We start from the raw sequence: 20,534 nt of genomic DNA on the forward strand, positions 1-20,534 counted from the left end.
TTTTAATGGAACAGCGAGCAGGGAGGAACAAACTGAAATTAGATTCACAGCAAAGAAGCAACCATGTATGAAATCGGACGTGTCCCATTGATCGTTGTACTGGAAAAAAAACACCAGTAACATAGACAGACACAGGATCAGGCTTAACCATCTGTTAGATATGATGTAGAGCAGAAACAGAAGAGCTGCTGGTTCAGCCTCTCACTGATGGTTTCATCCAGCTTACTACTACTCTCTTTACCCTCCTGTTGTCTTCAAAAAATATGGTTTCCTTGTCTGAAAACACTCCTAAAATTCAGCAAAAAAAATTCCTCAAATTTCTGAAAATTTGCAAAACCTTCAGGAAGAAAACTCCAATAATACCTTCAAAGTTTCCCTTTTAAATTTTATTTTTAAAAAATCCCCCAAATTTGGCAAGAAAATTCTTGTAAATATTTTCAAAAAATGAGTAAAAATCTTCCAAAAAAATCCTAAAAATATCTAAAGTGATTACATATATATCAGTAAAACTTCTAATGTTTTCTTTAAGAACATTCACATAAAAATATTTAAAAAATCCAGCGAAATTCATGGATTTTGGTAGATTTTTTTTTTTTGTGAATGTTCTTCAGAAACATTTTTAATATTTTTTTTGCCACCAAAAAATGTTCAAAGATTTCTCAAAATTGAAAATGTGGACATCAGAAGTTTCACTGTGAAAATGTTTTTTTTCCCCCACATTTTCAAACTTTAAAACGGGTCAGTTTTGATCCGCAGGACGACAGGAGGGTTAAGTAACACAGGCTCGTTTTCTTTTCTGTACACAGGCTGATCATACTGTTTGCTGCACTTTTTTACTTTTAATTTACAGGATTTTTGCTGCAAAGAGGAATATTTAGGACTTTAGACACCTCTAAAAGAAATTTTACAGTGCTAAATGAAAATTACTACCATCAAAATTAAAGTTATTAGATAAAACAGTTATACTGAGGTTTAATTTTCTCCAGCATATTCAGCGTTTTTGCTTGTTACATGGTCAGAAATAACAGGAAAATACATATTTTTCTGTCAAATAAGTAACACAGGCTCATTTTTTTATTGTACATGGCTGATCATACTTTTATGAAACTATGAGTTATAAAAAAAATTCCAGATTTTTTACATTTTTTCATATTTTTAAATGAAAAACACTGCATCTGGCTGTTTATATGTGGAAATTTACAGACAAAACAATCTAAAGACACTATATTGGGTTCTTGGATGTTAGAATATGTTCTTGTCCTAATAAATAAAGTAGTGACTAGCTGCAGCCCTGCATATATATTTTTTTATTTTATGTAAATAATTTCCTATTTTAAACTCTGTAATACCTTTTAAAAGCAGAGTTTTTAGAACTGTTGTAGAGTAAGTGCCAGTAATCTGCTTGCAGGACAGATATAGTTCAGTAGATATTATTTTGGTAAACACACTAAAGTGTCAGGAAACATAACTGGGATGTGAACGGTTGTTTTCTGGAGCAGGCTGTCATTTAACAGAAAGTTCACGAGTGCAAAATATTCTGATCTGCAGGGTCGTAACCTCGGATCGAAGTCAAACAATTAGTCAATCAATCAGCAGATGGAGGGAATCTTAATGTGCAGCTGTTGTGACGGTCGATTATTCTTTCAGACCATTTGTCAAGCTAATATTTAATGTCTGCTGCTCAAATGGGAGAGTTTGCTGCTTTTTTTTGTCTGAAGAATCAAAGGTTTTAGCTTCATCAACAGCCAAACAAGATGAATGACTTTTAAACATCACAGAAAGCCTCCTTTTGGATAATTATGTCCTTCAGTTACATCTGTGTTGCACTGTAGCACCAAAAAAAGGAAACTGTTCATTACCAGAGTTTAATAACTTCAGTGGCTGCTGTTTCTTCAAGTAGTTGTTGGTTTTTGTCTCTGTGACACCCAGAAAGCTCATAGTTATAGACCTGTGATTCCGTCTGTGTGTAAATATCCACGCTTGACTTCTCATTCATATTTCTTTAAAAAAAATAATGATAATTATTTCATTTTTTGGCAAAAGAAAATTGAAAGAAAACCGATTTTAAAAACTATTCAAAAAACAATTATAAAAAACTATTCAATAAAACAAAAAACTAAAACAATTTTTAAAAAACAAACTATTCAACAAACAAAAAACTATTCAAAAAAACAAACTATTCAAAAATTTTAAAAAATTATTTTTTTATAAATTATTTAAAAAAATAACTATTTAAAAAAAAACTTCAAAACAAAAACTATTCAAAAAAACTAAAAACCTTTCAAAAAAATTAAAAGCTATTCAAAAATACTAAAAAATATTTAAAAAAAAAAACAAATTCAAAAACCTATTGAAAATAATAATAATAAAAACTATTCAGAAAAAAAAAACTATTAAAAAAAACAAAAATCCCCCCCAAAATAATTATTTGCTGATGGTAAAATGAACCTAATTTAGCTGCTCTATAAAACTTTACTACAAAAACTGTTCTAAAATGATATTGAAGTGCACATATGGGCATATTTTTTATCAAAATTCAAGTTTTTTGTTTTATTGTACATTAATTTGCTGAGACTGCCAACTTGCAAGATGCTCTTTAAATTTAGCTTCTGGCATCCAGCTCCTCTTTCAGTTCGTGTGTTTTTCATGTATGTGTGCATCTAAAATGCTTCACATGCTGTTCATACACTGAAGGCATTTATAAAATAGTAAATTCTGGCTCCTGACTGTGTTTTTAGGTTGTAAAATTTGTCTTTCCCACATAGAATCAGCCTCATGTGCATTTAAGCCTGGAAACAACCACACCAGAGGCAAGAGAAATATGTCCTTTCACAATAAAAGTCTGTTTAAATGAGGGTGAACCTGATTAAGGGCACAAATACCAAGAAGAATTCACAGATTTTTAGTTTATCTTCCTGGTAAACTGGATTTTTTTGTGTTTGGACTGTTAAAGCTCTCTGTGAAGTCTAAAATTAGCTTTTTTTGACGGCTAAAAATCCTAAAAAACGGTACCCTAACAGAAATATTTCTGCTACAGTTTAAAATAAATGAAGGATATCGGGCCTTTCTGGAGATAAAAAGATGGTTAAAATCCATCTCTGAGGCCAGATTCCAGCCCAGTGCACCACCTCTGTCCCGCTTTTCATTCAGAGGATCAACTAAGTTCAGGCTCCTCTGGGCTCGAACAGAAACAAACGATTGAATATTTCGTGGCACATTTCAGCCCTAATGACTGGCAGGCAGCTGGCAGGCAGCTGGCAGGCAGTCACTTCACACTGCTGGGAGGTAAACAGCGACGCAGCGCTGCAACACCATCGATTGTTTTGGTCCATAAGCCGAGAACAACTAGAGGCAGCAGGGATCACTGGTTCTAGTTCAGTTTTTAACCAGCAGCCGACACTGGAATCTGTCCTGGAGTCAAGATTTTTCCTTCTAGAGGAGGAAAAAGGAGATAAAAAAGATGTGTACATCGGACTGAAGAACAGAATCAGTGGCTTTACTGCAAAAAGGCCTTTAATGATGCATTTCATATCAAAGATGAGAGGTGAGTTCACTAGTTTTAATCACATTTATGAGCTTTGCATACATTTTAAACACTGTTCATTGAAGGAAACTTACACTGCTGCGAAGTCTTTGCAACACCAGTGGACAGGAATTTAAAACCATCAGATTGTGTTTTTTTTAGCATCTGATGTGTTCAGGTACAGTTGTAACTGGGTAAACTGGTTGTATAACTGGGTAAACTGGTGCTATAACTGTTCTCAGCAGTGGTACAACAAATATTTGCATCTTTTATTTAGGAGAAATGTCTGCATTTAAAATGTGACTTCAAAAATGCGGAAATATTAAAAACAAGTACTTGTATCAATAGAAATACTCAGCAGGCAGCAGAATGTAGCTTAGCTTCTTTATATATTCTGTAGTTTGATTTTAAACTATAGTTTTAAAAAAATGTTTTACTGTGTAAGATCTAGATATGGAAAGTAACTGGCAGCCGCAGCAAAGCTTTGACTCATCATCTCTTTTCTTGTATATCTTTTGTATTTTGGCTCATAAGTGATGAATTACAGGATATAAATAACAAATTTAGAAATAGTCTGGCCTCGAGAGAGCACTGACGAAGCATTTTATCTCCAAAACAGCCTTCTCAGTATGTATGTTGCTCCCACTTCTTTAAAAATAACAACTATATTGCACTAGATAGAAGTTAAAAATTATTTTTTTGTCTTTAAACTTCAGTACCAAATGGTGCAACCGAAAAAAGTGTCCTATTTTCATTTTTAACACATTGAACAGCAGACAAACCTAAATGTTCATACCTTCAACTGACATTTAATTCACTTGTCTGACTTTATATTTCCTAAACTAGTACTAGTATTCTTTAAAAACAAATCTACAGATCATTTTAATAATTTCCCATGTTATAAAGCATAATAGAGATTTTAAATCTTCCCAAAATTCCAGCATCAGTTGAGTTGTTTTCTGTGTTCTTTCCTGACTGCAGGGCTGCAGATGTAAGAAATGGGAGACTGGAACTTCCTGGGAGGGATCTTGGAGGAGGTGCACATCCACTCCACCATGGTGGGGAAGATCTGGCTCACCATCCTGTTCATCTTCCGGATGCTGGTTCTGGGCGTCGCTGCCGAGGACGTGTGGAACGACGAGCAGTCCGACTTCGTCTGCAACACGGAGCAGCCCGGCTGCCGTAACGTCTGCTACGACGAGGCCTTCCCCATCTCCCTCATCCGCTACTGGGTCCTGCAGGTCATCTTCGTGTCCTCGCCCTCGCTGGTCTACATGGGCCACGCCATCTACCAGCTGCGAGCTCTGGAGAAGGAACGCCACTGCAAGAAGGTGGCTCTGCGCCGGGAGATGGAGGCCGTGGACGCCGAGCTGGCGGAGGTGAAGAAGAGGATCGAGAAGGAGATGAGGCAGCTGGAGCAGGGGAAGCTGAACAAAGCGCCGCTGAGAGGCTCGCTGCTGTGCACCTATGTGGCCCACATCGTCACCCGCTCAGTGGTGGAGGTCAGCTTCATGATGGGTCAGTACATCCTGTACGGACACCGTCTGAACACGCTGTACAAGTGCGACCGGGAGCCGTGTCCTAACGTGGTGGACTGCTTCGTGTCCAGGCCCACCGAGAAAACTGTGTTCATGATGTTCATGCAAGCCATCGCCTGCATCTCCCTGTTCCTCAGCCTGCTGGAGATCATGCACCTCGCATACAAGAAGGTCAAGAAGGGCATCCTGGAATTTTACCCGCATCTGAAGGACAACCTGGATGATTACTATGGCAACAAGTCAAAAAAGAACTCAGTTGTGCATCAGGTTTGTGTGGGAACCTGTGCAGGACGCAAGTCCACCACCATCCCCACAGCCCCGAGTGGATACACATTACTGCTGGAGAAGCAGGGCAATGGGCCCAACTACCCCCTGCTCAGCGCCTCCTCCGCCTTCGTCCCCATACAGGGGGACACCGGTGTGAGGCTGGACATCCACAAGGACAGTAAGGAGGGAGTACCGAGCCCCACAGAGCACAACAGCAACTCCAACAACACCAGCAGCGACACACGGTCACCTCCTGCAGACAAACAGGACGAACCAGAGGAGATGCCTTCACCCCAACATGAGGATGAGGAGTATCCAACCCTTCCGGCAGCAGACGTCTCGGCCTGCTCCGCTCTGTCCGGCATCACCAGGAAGTCGAGGAGGATCAGTCCACAGTGCAACTGCTCCACGGTGATGGAGAGCAACGGCTCAGACAGCGGAGATTCGTACCACGGCAGCAGCACGAAGCTCCGCAGCAGCTGCATCGGTCCCAGAGCCAGGATTCACTCCAAGTCAGACATCAAGAGGTCGAGCAGGTCGCAGAGTCCAGACTCTGTAGGAGAACTGAGCTCAGTATCCAGACACAGCAGAGAGAGCAACAGCCGGGACAGTAACAGTCCTACAGCCTCCCCTCCAAACCGCAGAGTGTCGGGGACGAGCAGCAGCAGCGGCAGAAGAGCTCCGACTGATTTACAGATCTGAACCTCAGACTCTGTTGGCCACGTTTGGATGTAAACACCATAAACGCTGTAACACTGCACTTTTAAAGCTCTTTAAAAGACTCCAAAACAAGCACAAAGAGCCTCTGGGACCAACTGCAGTGGAGATTATTCTCTTAATAACCAAAGAGGAGCATTTTTCTAATCATTTAAAAAGTGCACATGCAGTAAAAAGCATTTCCAACCACAGTACAGTTTGTTTTCTCACATTTCCAGGTCATGTACAGGAACCCAGAGTGACCTCTAATGATCCGACAAAATGCAACGACTCCCCCTGCATGATTAGAGAGGAATGGAAAACTCAGCCACAGATCTATAATGTTGTTAAGCAGCACTGTGCTGTTATGTAACCAGATCATTTTAAATCAGTGTCTGAATTCATTTGTTCTGACATTAAACAGAACAAAACACTCAGTTCTATCCCACTTTACTGTCTCATCATTCAGCCTCATGAGCAGCAACGTCTGAATTTGTGATTTTGTATGAAACTTACTTTTTTACTTGGTTCTCAGTCATGCAGTTGATATCAGTTCATTTTAAGAACTTAATGAGTTTAATATATTTATTTTGGCCACATTTGAAACCAGAATCTCTTTTTTTGTGATTTAAGGACATAAAGAGAACAAGTGATGCTGTGAAAACATTTTTATTTATGAGAAAACAAAAGTTTCTTCTTGATATACATAACAAAATCTAACAGTGATTTTGTGTTCACTGTACAAACATTATTGTGTAATAAACATTTACAAACTCTACAAAAAATGCCAGTGTTAAATGGTTTTTTTCTTTTTTCAGCTTTTATTTACCCAAAAAGCAGCAACAAAACTTCTCTACTCCGCTGCTCCATCGTCTGGCGACGGTTCGTACTGCATCAGCTGGAACGGCAGGTTAAAGACGGAGTTAGAAGTTACAGTAACAGGAGGAACTCTGTTTATTTGTGAATCCAGACTGCATCGTCTCACCCTGTTCTTCAGCTCTTTGTTCTCCTCCATGAGCAGGTTGAACTTCTGCTGTAGATCAGCGAGCTCCAAACGCAAAGCTTCACCGTCCGCCGGCTCTGATCCTGACGCCCCGAGGTGAAGCTTTATGAAACTGTGCTGCTGGTTAAGGTCGATGTGTGTGTTATCAGTGCAGTCTGTAGTAATCTTTAATTTCAACAAAGCCATTAATAAACTATCTAAAAATAAAGACACACTTACTTGAGTCTTGTGAAGGAACTTCCAATGCAACTGTTTAGAAAGGGAGTGACTCGAGTTTCTGGTCATTTAGAAGACCTAAAACTGTGATTCTGGTGCAACAGTTTTGCTTTACAGGAGGTTAACAATGAAGAAACTTTCTGGGGAGAGACTTCATCACTGCATTATAGGGGTTTGATAAGTGGTGTCACAATTTCGTTTTAACATAGATGGCTTCCTTCACTCCTCTCTCAAACCATCTGTCCTCTCCATCCAAAATATGGACTTTGCTGTCCTCAAAGGAATGTCCTTTGTCCTTCAGATGCAGGTGAACAGCTGTGTCTTTTCCTGAGGAGCTGCTCTGCTGTATTGAGCCATGCACTTGTGACTATATATTCTGTAACTCCTCATTAGTCAAACCTGAAGAAGCCTCTTGGATGAAGGTAAAATGTCTTCAACAACCTACGAGAGAAGTCCAGTTGATTTTTACTGAAGCTCCTATGATCACCATGACCTGGATGACTGAGGATCTGCACAGACATTTTGCTAAATGAAATTGTGCAACTGTAGAACCGTAAAAACTGTCAGTCTGTGACTTTCAATGCAGAGTAGAAAAGATTACGTTTGCAGTTGGACTCTTCTGCAAAAAAATGACAGTTGTGTTTCAAGAAAATGTTTCATAAATTAGACTCACTTTCTTCCCAACACACTATACACACGGTGGTATTCAACATGTTTTACCTTGTTAACGTGTCCTTTATGTTGTTGTTTTTTACATGCTAGAAGACACACCATGAGCAAAATGAGCAGTCACCATGACACAGATTTCCATCTGCAGTCTACTAAGGACAGTCTCAAAAACACAGATTCAGGCTTCTGGTGTTTTTACATCACAAACCTACAGAACCAATACTGTCAACTGGCATGAGGAAACTTTCTGTGTCATTATTCTTCTTTAAAATCCATTTTTGAACATGTATGTTTGAATTACTCCAATATTACAACATGTGTAGTGTGGAGTAGTTTAGGTAGAAGTCAGGACACTGTAGTCACATGTGCTATAGACTAACATAAATAGTTACATCTAAGCAACTTAAAGTGTAGAGGGGGTAATTTTCATGGAAAAAAAACTCCTAAATATGTAACTTTGATATGCAGAGATAAGTATTAAGGCATTAAATCAACAACCAGAGATGGACTTTTAGTGTGACAGGTACAAGAAGACACAATAACCAAAACCAACTGGTTTTGGTTATTGTGTCTTGCAACGATGGCTTGAGGTATGGCAGTGTGTTAAATCTGTTCTTACAACACAACACACACCTCTTAAATTATAGATTTTAAAACATATTTTACAGCTAAATAGCTGATTATGCCCCCAGCCAAACTGCTGACATGTTAACCACACCAGAAACACTTACTGAGCTTTATATTTACTGTCTAATAAGTATTATAATGATTTAAACTGCAGCCAGGGACAGGACGGCCTCAGTAGCTATGGAGAGATTTTGCAATGGAATGTAAAATGTTTTCAGGATGTTTTTACTTTGGTTAATCCACAACCATTTGGAAATGAGTCTGTTAACTGCAGACTCATTTCAAACATGACATTTGGTTTTCCTAACAGCGATTAAAGGCTGGACAGTATTTTGTCCGTGTATTGTATGATAATCAAATAAAACTGTACAACTGCAGATTTTCTCAGAAAAATACACAGCCTTTTGTTTTGTAGGAAACTGAAATCACCTGTCTGTGTTTTTTTCTTCAGCACTTTAATGTCTATACAGTTGCATACAACAGAAAAGGATACTCCAATGCATTGTTGGGTTTTTCAGTCTCCTCATAAAGCGCCACTAAAACTGCAAAAGTGAAACGAAAAGTTATTGAAACAATATGGCATTGTTATCAGTAAAAAGTAGCTTCATGTAGATGGTTTACAACATGTTTTAGTGTCACATTAACAGCTGTAACGTGGTATTTTAATTTCCAGTCCACTCACCGCTTGTTATAGTGTCCAGGACCCCAGACTTCTCTAGGTATCTTCTAAACTGTTCTCGCTTAGATTCTGAGGCCTGAAACAAGACAAGCAGTTTGAGTTAGCAGCACACGTTTGAAAGGTTCCACCAGCTGGCGAAATAAACTCTATAATTACAGCATTAATTCTCGTTTCTATATAGACAGAGCAACTCCACAGACATTAAAATACAGGAGCCTGAGCCCGTGGTGCGTTCACTGCCTGCTGCAGCACCACACGGACAAGCCGGGGCTACTGTGCTATGATGCTAGCTAGTTAGCACAGGCTTCGTGAGACTTCGCAAACTAAACGTTCACGCGTAAAACATGATAAATCATTAACATAAAGTCTGTTACAAAATACTTACTCTATAATGGGCCATGAGTGCGACGCCACCGGTGTTATTCTAGTCTGTTTAAACTGAGTGACACGTTAATTAACTCGGACTAATGGCAGCTGCTGTGTTTCCTCCGGGCGGCACAGGAGGTGTTGCCATAACAACGTGTGAAAGCGGTGGTAGTTAGCGGAAATCATGTTATTTTTCGCCCAAAGAATGTTAAAAAAAATGGTTTTAAATGATAGAAACCCCCAAACTTCAATGAAAATAAAATCTGACGTGTTGTGGGATTTTAAATCATTTTAAAAATGTTTTTTAAGAGAAGCGTTGAATTTGAAGCTAGCGAAACAGGAGGACTGTGTTGCCAGATTTGAGTAACAACAAAACAACAGCGTAAAACTAACCATATTTTTTACAATTTGGAAAATTAAGCAAGCCGAATTTTCCATGGGCAGTTTGTCTTTGTAATTAATTACCAAAAGTGGAAATTACTGTCATTAATTACGTTTATACTGAAAAATAACTGTAAAACGTGCTGATTTTCTGAGGGAGTCTGGAGTTATGCAGGGTCACATATTTCGGATTTTGAAGTGGCTTTATTTATGTCAGATATTGAAGATAATATCATTTTTGGAAAAGCCTGAGTCATACTAAATTCGAAAATGTGCATATCATGTCTATGTATTCATTTTAACTGTTATTTGTGTTTTAAAGTAGCCCTGCTGAATTGACGGCAAATGTGGCAACACGGAAGGACGAGCCGGTAGTCGGTCACGTTACTAAACGTCACATCCGTTGATTAGATTTGTAAAACATAAACGCTGACTCATTGGATGGTGTAAAATGACGCATAGCCAATCCAGTCTGTTTATAGATCTGCGTTTCCTCAAACCGCCCTGAAACCGCTCTGCTCATATGACTGTTGTTCTGTGTTTGGGGGAAACAGCTGCACTGCTCGGTTTGTTGTTGTCGCCCGCTGTGATGTGACACAATATCTCCAGTTTTTACCTTCTCCCGCCGCAACTACGGACTTTAATCAAGTGCCTCGGGTTTAAAATACTTCACAAGGTGAGCTGTATTTAACGAATATTCACACAAGTTGTCGTTAAAGAGTTACACAATAGTTGTAGCCGGATAGCTAGTTAGTTTACTAAGTAGTAGCTAGTTTCCACACATAAACTATCTTGTGTAGAAGTTTTTGTTGTTATATTTATTTGTACATGTCTAATACCTGAGACTAAACAGACATTAACACTTTAACTAACAGAGAATTGAGTGTTTTGCTAATTTAACATTTAACCTAGCTTAAATATTTACAGTTTTGGTTGCTGTTTCTGTCACCTTTAATATGAAATATTTAACAGGAATAATAACAGCAACCTACTTATACAGCACCTCCCTAAACCAGAGTTTAAAGGTCCTTTACAAAGCAAACATTAAAACATAGGGGACAAAACACCATACACATAAATAACAAAAATAAAATAACCACTGTTCTAGGAGTGAAAAGACAAGCAGACCAACATAGTAAAAAGAACACACACACAAAAACAAAATAAAATAACTACAACTTAAATATTCAGTCAATAAGATTTTGCACTTTAAGTTCCTTTTGCTGCATTACATTCACATTATTTAGACAGTTAACAATATCTAATGTAACAGAGATTAGTTGGTGCATTTCTAATTAATTAAGGACCAAATATCTTCCAGTTACATCTACTGAAGAATGAAGAGTTGCTTAATATAACTGTATAACTGATAAAATTACAGATTTAAGAGCATTACTTTGGGTTCTGGTGAATTTTGGTGGCCACTTTACATCATCCTTTGCATTTCATTAAAAAAAACAAACACTATTTTTCCATAATATATTTATTTTCAGAGGTTTCAGTTCTTATTTTACTGTATCAGTGCTGATAATACAACATATTCTCATTGCCTATTTAAAAAAGAGCATTCTTTCATATTCAGAAAGACTTCATAAGGTGAAATTCCTCCACTTTCTTCTGACCTTTTCAACCTAAAACTAGGGAGCACAAATGGGCAACTTAATAATACACTAGTTGTTCCAGAGCAGTGAAATGGGCTCTGAGGATCTCATGACACACTCACACTCTCAAAGGCATTTATCACATGCTGATGGCACAAGGAATTGTTATTTATTTAAAGCTGTTAAATAGATTCTCAGGACGTAGCTAGGCATGTGTGACATATCCCATCAATATCTGTCAATAACTGCTGATAACTTAAATATATGTTCCATTATATGTCTCACTGATGTTGTGACAGATTAATTATGTGCATGTGTTTTGTGAATATGTTTATTTTTGGCTCGACAAAACAACCCACACAAGCATTTTTCAAACAATTCTGACATTTTTAAAACTAAAAATCACAAGGAGGCTGAATGATAATGAAAATAACTGTCCATTGCAGCACGGAAAAGCAAACTGAAAATCACAAAATGCTTCACATACCAAGCAAAGGTTACATAAGAAATTACATAAATGGACATACGAGGAAATAAAGTTTGAAATGAGCCAGATAAAATATTAAATGGGCAAACCACAGAGAGATGGCATAAAATTACGTAACGGCACCTGAAAACTCAGTAAAGTAACTAAGCACCAATAAAGCCACAATAAAAGTAGAGGTAGCAATACTCGTAAAGTTAGAATGAAATGTCATAATAATGCTCAATTCTGTGAAAATGACAATAAGAAAGTGCTTTATAACAAAAATATGGATGCAAAAATAGAAATAAAGTGCAGAAAAACACTCTAATCATGTGGAACTAAAGGAGAACAGGTTTGCTAATGTAAAAAAACGTTCATGGAAGTGAGTTTAGAATGTTATTTCCAAATAATTTTCATCTCATTTTGACAAATAATTGAAGTTTTCATCACCAATATTTGAATTAAAGCTGTGTACAGAGCAATTTAAAGTTTGCTTTGGGTTGCTTGTCTGAAGTAAACAACTTTCTTGACTTTTCATTTGTTTTCTTGACATTGTCTCACCGATTAGGGAAAGTACAGATAAGCTGTTTGTTTCTCCACTTAGTTTATCATCAGTTCAGTTATTTGGAGCTTCAGGTGTTTTTATCTCACAGCCAGTTTTTCCAGTTTGGTTTTTTCCTCGTACACACAGACGCTTACAGGAAATTACAATCAAACGAATGAAGAAACGAGATCTTGCAATGCAGAAGTTGTTTGTTTTTAGCAGCATTTACTCAATAATCAATGAAGATGATGGTGTTGAAGGTGTCTTGGTCAGTAATGTTTAGTTACATATTTTTTCCAATAAAGGTTTCAGCGTAAGGATTTGCTGATTTTTTTGTTTTTGTTTTTTTTATTGGATCTTAAATTATTTATCTTTGACTTTAGAACAAACAAAATGTGCAATGTCAAGTTGTCACCTTGGATTTAAGGATGTTGATAGTGATAGTTACCTGTTTCTGAAAATGATTAAATCAAACCAAGTTAAATTTGTTATAGTACGTTTTGTAATGACCTGAACTGACCAAAATAAGAAGAGAACAGAATAAAAACTCTGAATCATTCCCTGCTACTAAGAATAAACACAATGACAATTTAAAAAAACAAAGTCTACAATGAAACAAATATAAAATCTTAAAGTACACCGTCAGTCCAAAAAAAAGTCGCACACTCTAATATTTCATTGGACCGTCTTTAGCTCTGATAACAGCACACATTCACTGTAGCATCGTTTCTATAAGCTTCTGCAATGTCACAACATTTATTTCTGTCCAGAGATTCATTAATTTTCTACCAAGATCTTATATTAATGATGGGAGAGTCAGACAAAATCTTCTCTAGAACATCCCAAAGATCCTCAGTGGGGCTGAGGTCTGGACTCTGTGGAGGACAATCCATCTCCTGCTCCCTGATCCACTCATTCTCAATGTGAACCCATGAATCCTGGCATCATCATCTTGGAACATGTCCATGTCATCAGGGAAGAAAAACTCCACTGATGTAAAGATCTGGTCATTCAGTATCTTCAGGTATCAGCTGACCTCATTCTTTGGGAACATAACGTTGCTGAACCTGACAAACCCCAGATCATAACTCTAACCCCCACAGACTGGTAGACACTAGCCATGATGAGGGCATCACTTCATCTGCCTCTCTTCTTACCCTGATGCCCCCATCACTCTGGAACAGGGTAAATCTGGACTCATCAGACCACATGACCTTCTGTCATTGATCCAGAGTCCAATCTTTATGCTATCTAGCAAACTGAAGGCTTGTTTTCTGATTAGCTTCACTGATCAGTGGTTTTCTTAGAGCTATAGCTGTTTAGTCCCAATCCTTTGAGTTCCCTTCACATTGTGGAAATGTTCTTACTTTCACTATTAAACATAACTGTGAGTTCTACTGTTGATTTTCTATGATCATCTAAGAGTTTGTTCCTGGAAGATGATGGTTCTCCACTATCCTTCAGGTTTTATTAATGCATTGGACGGTTCTTAACCTGATTTTAGTAGTTTCATCTCCTTAGTTGTTTTCTTTGCTTGATGCAGGCCAATAATTTGACCCTTCTGAGATACATTAACATCCTTTCCATGACCACAGGATGTGTCTTCCTACATGGTTGTTTCAGAAATGAGAATCTCCTCACTGCATCAGCTAGAGTTCAATAAGTTGCTGCTGAAACATATTCATCACTGCAGTAATTATCCAATGGAAGGATCTTATCTATTTGCTGAGTTAAATCCAAGTGGTGACTTTTTTTTGGACAGGCAGTGAATTAACACCACTGAGACCCATCAAAAGCCATTAAACACCTGTAAAAGTTGATATTAATCAAGAAAGTAATCACTGTTGGCAAACTTTTTTACATATAAACACTTAAAATACAGTGACTGTTGTTTTTAAAACTGTAATTATTACTGATTCTACTGAACAAGACATATTGGTGTGAAGTTTATCAATATTGATGTGATAACACTTCACATCACAGCTGGAATTATTGACTGTTTAGAGTTTAAAATGCACAAATCATTCATCTACAAACATGAATTTTCAGTAAAAATGCAGCATTGTGAGTTTTTTTTCCTTTGAAAGCTGAAACAACTTTCAAAAATGAGAAGTGAAACCAAGATCGGTGACTCAGCTTTTATATCCCTGATATTAACCCTGACCAAGGACTGATTTCCTGCTGCTGTAAATGAAGTAAATGTTATATTTGTCATGTCTGGAAGTCAAAGAGGGAACTGATTTGATTCTGGGGAACGCGAAAGAGGAAAGAACATCTGAAAAAGTGGTTTATCTGTTGTCAAGTATACGACCCAAAGTCAAAACCCCTGATAGCACTGTACGTATTGATTATCTTATCCAAACAAGCCAAGATAAAACCAGTATTGATCTGTTTACACTTGTTTTTAAATGTGTTTTAGTGATCTGAGTTGAGACACATGGATGATGTTGTGTTATCATCCAACATTTGTGTTTTTTGTGTTTTTTATACAAAAAAATGAAGTGAAATGAGTCCTACATTACCTCTGTGAGCGCTTCCAGTTATTATACCATTATAACACCAAGCTTTCTTATTTATCACATCCTACTTATTCTGTTACTTTCCACATCAGTCATCAGCAATTATTTTCACTGCTGATTAATCCTTCAGTTATTTTTTCAATCAGTCAGTTAGTTGTTTGCTCTCTAAAACGTCAGAAAATTATGAAAAATGTTGATCAGTCAAAGACAACAAATGTCTACTTTTATTCACAACCTAAAGATTCTCAGTTTACTGTCATACAGGAGGAGAGAAATCAGAAAATATTCATATTTAAGAAGCTACAATCAGAGAATTTGGATTTTTTTTTTCTTTAAAAAAAATGACTCAATCCATTAATTCACTCTAAATTAGGTTCCAGTAAAATTCTTTTAGTCTCCAAAAACTTGCTGTTTTTTTTTGTCCTAATAAAGATGCTGACTAATTATTAAAATGGTTGGCAATTAATTTGCTAGTTGGCAAATAGGTGATTAATTGAATAATAGTTGCAGCTCCAAGGAAAATAAAATACTTGGTGGTATTTTAGATGAAGTACAAAGTGTAGTGTTGTTGTATTTTGATAAATATTTAAGATATTGGTCAGTGACAGCCTGATGAACTGTTTAAAATCTACATATTTATCACTTTTTTGTGTTTTTAACCTTGAATTACACAATTTAGATGATTTCCAGTCACAACATTGGTTGGTTGCAACACTAAACTCACTCTGAACTGTTTTATTGGAACGTTTTCATGTCAGTATGTGAAATATACAGTTGCTATAAAAGAAAAATCACTTCTAGACGCTGTAGACTTGTTTCTACTGCAGGAACTTTCCTCTGAAATGAGAAACTTTTACAGGAACCAATTGCATTTTCACTGCAGAGGACTATAGTCTAAATTAGTTCCAGTACAATTCTTTTAGTCTCCAAAAACTCCCTGTTCAGAGGAGTTTTGAGTAGAGATTGCAGCACTGTGATAAATAATTCTACATGTAGAAAATATTAAAATTTTAGAAATTACAATCAGAGAATTGAGACTTTTTTGTCCTAAAAAATATGCAAACTAATTAGGATTATTGAAATGGTTACCAATTAATTTTCTAGTTGACAAATAGGTGATTAATTGAATAATAGTTTCAGGTCTAAGAAAAATAAAAGTATTTTAGATGGGTTATTTATCCACTCAGCTGATCACATGCCATCTCTTCTAAACCATGTCTGAACACTGGATGTTTGCCAACATGTAGTTCCTGAAAAGTTCCCCCAGCTTTGTGTCTGTATGTGAATCTCTGTAAACTTCATCATCAGCTTCGGTGGAACATGTTGTGAAACCAGGAAGCTTCGTTGTCAGCATGTTATCAACCTGCTGCCTGTTGGGGTTTTAATAACAACCCGGACCTGCTGATGGGTCACATGACTTCTTATCTTTACTCGCATCCTCTTTTTTGGTTGTTTGTGTGTTTTGTTACAGATCTGCTGGACACCATGACTCACTGACGTCCTTTTAGAAACCGAAGCTGAATATTTTGTGGGTCAGCCGACCGCCATGCCGCCTCCAGACGGCTGCTCCATCAACGCAGCGCCTTCGGACAAGAGCGAGGACAGCGAACCGCTCATCGAGAATCATGCAGGTGAGTTTTGTTGCCGTCTATGGGACGGAAGTCTGGAAAATTTTGCAAACTTAGGTGTCTTGGTGGCCTCCTTCACTAATTTCATTCATGTAGCTCCTTTACTGGAATCATAGGTGTCTTGGTTTCCTCCCTCACTATTTCTTTCTAGTAACTCATTCAGAGGAGTCATGGGTGTCTTGGTGGCCTCCTTCACTTTTTTCTTTCTAGTAACTCATTCAGAGGAGTCATGGGTGTCTTGGTGGCCTCCTTCACTTTTTTCTTTCTTGTAACTCATTCAGAGGAATCATGGGTGTCTTGGTGGCCTCCCTCCCTAGTCTCTTTCTTGTAACTCCTTTAAAGGAGTCATAGGTGTCTTGGTGGCCTCCTTCACTAATTTCATTCATGTAGCTCCTTTACTGGAATCATAGGTGTCTTGGTTTCCTCCCTCACTAGTTTCTTTCTAGTAACTCATTCAGAGGAGTCATGGGTGTCTTGGTGGCCTCCTTCACTTTTTTCTTTCTTGTAACTCATTCAGAAGAGTCATAGGTGTCTTGGTGGCCTCCTACACTAGTTTCTCTCTAGTAACTCCTTCAGAATAGTCATAGGTGTCTTGGTGGCCTCCCTCATTAATTTCTTTCTAGTAACTCCTTCAGAGGAATCATAGGTGTCTTGGTGGCCTCCTTCACTAGTCTCTTTCTTGTAACTCCTTTAAAGGAGTCATAGGTGTCTTGGTGGCCTCCTTCACTAATTTCATTCATGTAGCTCCTTTACTGGAATCATAGGTGTCTTGGTTTCCTCCTTCACTAGTTTTTTTCTAGTAACTCCTTCAGAGGAATCATAGGTGTCTTGGTGGCCTCCTTCACTAGTTTCTTTCTTGTAACTCCTTTAGAGGAGTCATAGGTGTCTTGGTGGCCTCCTTCACTAGTCTCTTTCGAGTGACTAGTTTGCAAACTTCAAGATAAAATGTTAAGTTACCTTGAAAAATAAGTTCAAAGCACGTGTAATTATTTTCAGTCATTTTTGTTTTTTGTTGTTTTATTTTCCAGCTTTATTGGATGTAATTTCTATTTCATTATAAATTAACCAGTTTGGGGCTGCACAGTGGCGTAGTGGTTAGCACTTTCGCCTTGCAGCAAGAAGGTCCCTGGTTCGCGTCCCGGCTTTCCCAGGATCTTTCTGCATGGAGTTTGCATGTTCTCCCTGTGCATGCGTGGGTTTTCTCCGGGTACTCCGGCTTCCTCCCACAGTCCAAAAATATGCTGAGGTTAATTGATCATTCTAAATTGCCCGTAGGTGTGAATGTGAGAGTGATTGTTTGTCTATATATGTAGCCCTGCGACAGACTGGTGACCTGTCTAGGGTGTCCCCTGCCTTCACCTGAGTCAGCTGGGATAGACTCCAGCCCCCCCATGACCCTAGTGAGGATTAAGCGGTGTATAGATAATGGATGGATGGATTAACCAGTTTGCTGAAGCTGTCACTTCATTTTGAAGCTCTCAACCCTGACACTGTTTTGTAGTTCTTCAGTTTCTCACATTTCAGCATTTTTTTGTCGTTAAAGATCTCCTTTTATGTAACGTCTCCAACCGTCAGGTGGCTGCAGGGAAAGTGGAATCACATGATGTTGGAATAAAAACACATAAAAACAGACGTCTGACCTGCAGTTCAACGTAGAGGTTAATTATGAGCCATAATGTAAGGAATGTTCTGCAAGCAAACAGAAATGACTGTTTCATAATTAGCATACAGGTTTAGCTCTGAGTTGTAGTGACAGTTTTGTTGTAGAAAATGCATTTATTGCAGAGATGGTTTACCTAAAAATATGAATAAAAAGCACAAAAAGGTGACAAAATGTGTAAATTTTATGCACTGATTTTGCCTCTTCAGTCTGCCATAATTTAAAGAACATTCTGCAAGCAAACAGAAGTAATTAGCACACTAGTTTGCTTTATTTATTCTGTGTATTTACAGCTTTTATATTATGATGACAAACACTCTGCACTTTAATAAGGTCAAGTAAACCTTTACATGAATAAAATGTGCAAATACACAAGGGGTTTTTAAGTTATTTCTGAAAAATCGTCTAATTTATCGAGTCAAAAATTATTAAATGTTTGTGCAGGTGAAGTAAAATCAAATCCAGCTCCTGGCTACTGTATGATTTCTTTGTTTTATCTTTCAATAGGATAAAACCTGTTTATCTTTTATGCTGTTCAGCAAGTTGCCGACATACAAACACCGGAATATTTGTATGAAGCAGACAGAGTTGATATTTGCAGTTTGTTCAAAGCCAGACACAAACATCCAGGCTTTCGTTAACATTTATCAAATAGAAAAGCTCAAAACAGAAGAACTGTGAGGCCAAAATGCATGTGTGAGACTTCAATTAAAAGTTAACGTCCTCCAGTTTATGTTTCGCATGTGGCTCAGTCACAAGATAAAGTACATTTGTGCCTCAAAAAGGGTAATTTTTTCTCTTTTTACATAACAATAGCATGAGCATCCTTTGTGCCAGAACTATAAAAATTCCCAAATACTTTCTACCTTATGTCAAACACACCTGTGTGAATTTCCAAACCTCTCCGCCTAACCTTATGGGAGCGAGGAAGTTTCCAGAAAATAAAGACAAAAGTTGAATTGTGGAGGATTTAACTGATCGAACGTCGTGCAAAAAAAGTTTAAACATTTATAAATCTTATCTGAGCCACTGTGAACTAGTTTTAACCACTAGGCCACTAGTCTCTTTCCTGCAACTCCTTTAGAGGAATCATAGGTGTCTTGGTTCCTCCTTCACTAGTCTCTTTCTTGCTATTAGTAATCCAACATGTTCTAAATTTTTTTTTAGACAAGAGTAGGACACTGATGTAAATGTGTTATTTTATGTCAACAGTTCCTCCTCGGTGCTGCTCGGCTCGTCTCAACCTCGCCGTCCTCATGTTCTTGGGCTTCTGCGTCGTCTACGGTCTCCGTGTCAACCTCAGCGTCGCCATGGTAGCGATGGTGAACAGCACGGAGCCTGAGCCGGCCGGCAACACCTCCGTCGTCCATGCATGTCCCGTGCCGTCGGGGAGAGAAAACACCAGCGACACTTTCCAGCAGCCTAAAGGGGTAACGTTTAATTTATCTTTACTACGAGACGTTGTGGGATATTTTCCAGTTTCTGAAGCTCCTCTCTGGATCCTCAGACCCCTCAGTACTCCTGGGACTCGGAGACTCAGGGCTGGCTGCTGGGAGCCTTCTTCTTCGGATACCTGTGCACCCAGATCCCGGGCGGATACCTGGCCGGCCACTACGGGGGGAGCCTCTTCTTGGGTCTGGGGGTGTTGGGCACGGCGGCCCTCACCCTCCTCACCCCTCTGGCTGCACAGTGGGGGTCCTACTGGCTGTTTGCACTGCGAGCGCTGGAGGGTTTTGGAGAGGTAGGAGGATGCAGGCGGTCCAGAACAGAACAGAAATACTTTATTTATCCCAAAGGGGAAATTTGGTTGCTACAGCAGGAACAGTTCAGTTCCCACCACCATAAATACAGGTAAATAAGCAAAAATGTGCAGTAAATAAACAATAACAACAATATAAAATGCAACATGTCCGATTTAAAAGATGCACAAAAGGGTTTTATGTGTAGAAATACATGCAGTGGTCTTGTTTATTAAGCAATTTTCTGAAAGAAAGTTGCAGATATAGTGACAGCCTGATCACGAAAATGCAAAATCAGTATTTAAAATCAGCTCATTTTATTACTTCTTTTATTTTGCAATAAATGATTCAGAGGATTTCTTATCCCAAACTTGATTTGGTTCATCACTAAAACTCACTTTTACAAGATGTA

The 20,534-nt window shown here is 38.1% G+C and overlaps 3 protein-coding genes across 5 annotated transcripts in view; 2 read left to right on the forward strand and 1 right to left on the reverse strand.

The window, feature by feature from the left end:
- The window catches only part of si:ch1073-513e17.1 (sialin), a 193,501-nt gene that overhangs the window by 161,890 nt on the left and 11,077 nt on the right, over nucleotides 1–20,534 (forward strand). Inside the window, exons 1-4 of one of the 3 annotated variants that reach the window (XM_055017607.1) lie at nucleotides 10,486–10,641; nucleotides 16,567–16,726; nucleotides 19,596–19,813; nucleotides 19,891–20,124. In XM_055017607.1, coding sequence (XP_054873582.1) covers nucleotides 16,642–16,726; nucleotides 19,596–19,813; nucleotides 19,891–20,124 — 537 coding nt within the window. In that variant the 5' untranslated portion in view covers nucleotides 10,486–10,641; nucleotides 16,567–16,641. Of the gene's footprint in view, nucleotides 1–10,485; nucleotides 10,642–10,685; nucleotides 13,601–16,566; nucleotides 16,727–19,595; nucleotides 19,814–19,890; nucleotides 20,125–20,534 lie in introns of those variants that run through there. The other 2 variants (XM_035944914.2, XM_055017608.1) reach the window with 2 other exon arrangements.
- On the forward strand, nucleotides 2,260–6,809 carry LOC111564495 (gap junction alpha-9 protein-like). The gene has a single exon (XM_055017609.1). It carries the CDS (start codon nucleotides 4,522–4,524, stop codon nucleotides 6,028–6,030), a length of 1,509 nt encoding a protein of 502 aa, XP_054873584.1. The 5' UTR covers nucleotides 2,260–4,521; the 3' UTR covers nucleotides 6,031–6,809.
- mycbp (MYC binding protein) lies at nucleotides 6,678–9,753 on the reverse strand. Its single transcript, XM_023264125.3, has 5 exons — nucleotides 9,604–9,753; nucleotides 9,222–9,294; nucleotides 9,033–9,081; nucleotides 7,010–7,139; nucleotides 6,678–6,922 (listed from the first exon to the last, which is right to left on the reverse strand). Exons 1-5 carry the CDS (start codon nucleotides 9,616–9,618, stop codon nucleotides 6,878–6,880), a joined length of 312 nt encoding a protein of 103 aa, XP_023119893.2. The 5' UTR covers nucleotides 9,619–9,753; the 3' UTR covers nucleotides 6,678–6,877.

The sequence above is a fragment of the Amphiprion ocellaris genome, chromosome 15 (genome assembly GCF_022539595.1).
Source record: "Amphiprion ocellaris isolate individual 3 ecotype Okinawa chromosome 15, ASM2253959v1, whole genome shotgun sequence".
In the NCBI taxonomy this organism is placed as follows: Eukaryota; Metazoa; Chordata; class Actinopteri; family Pomacentridae; genus Amphiprion; species Amphiprion ocellaris.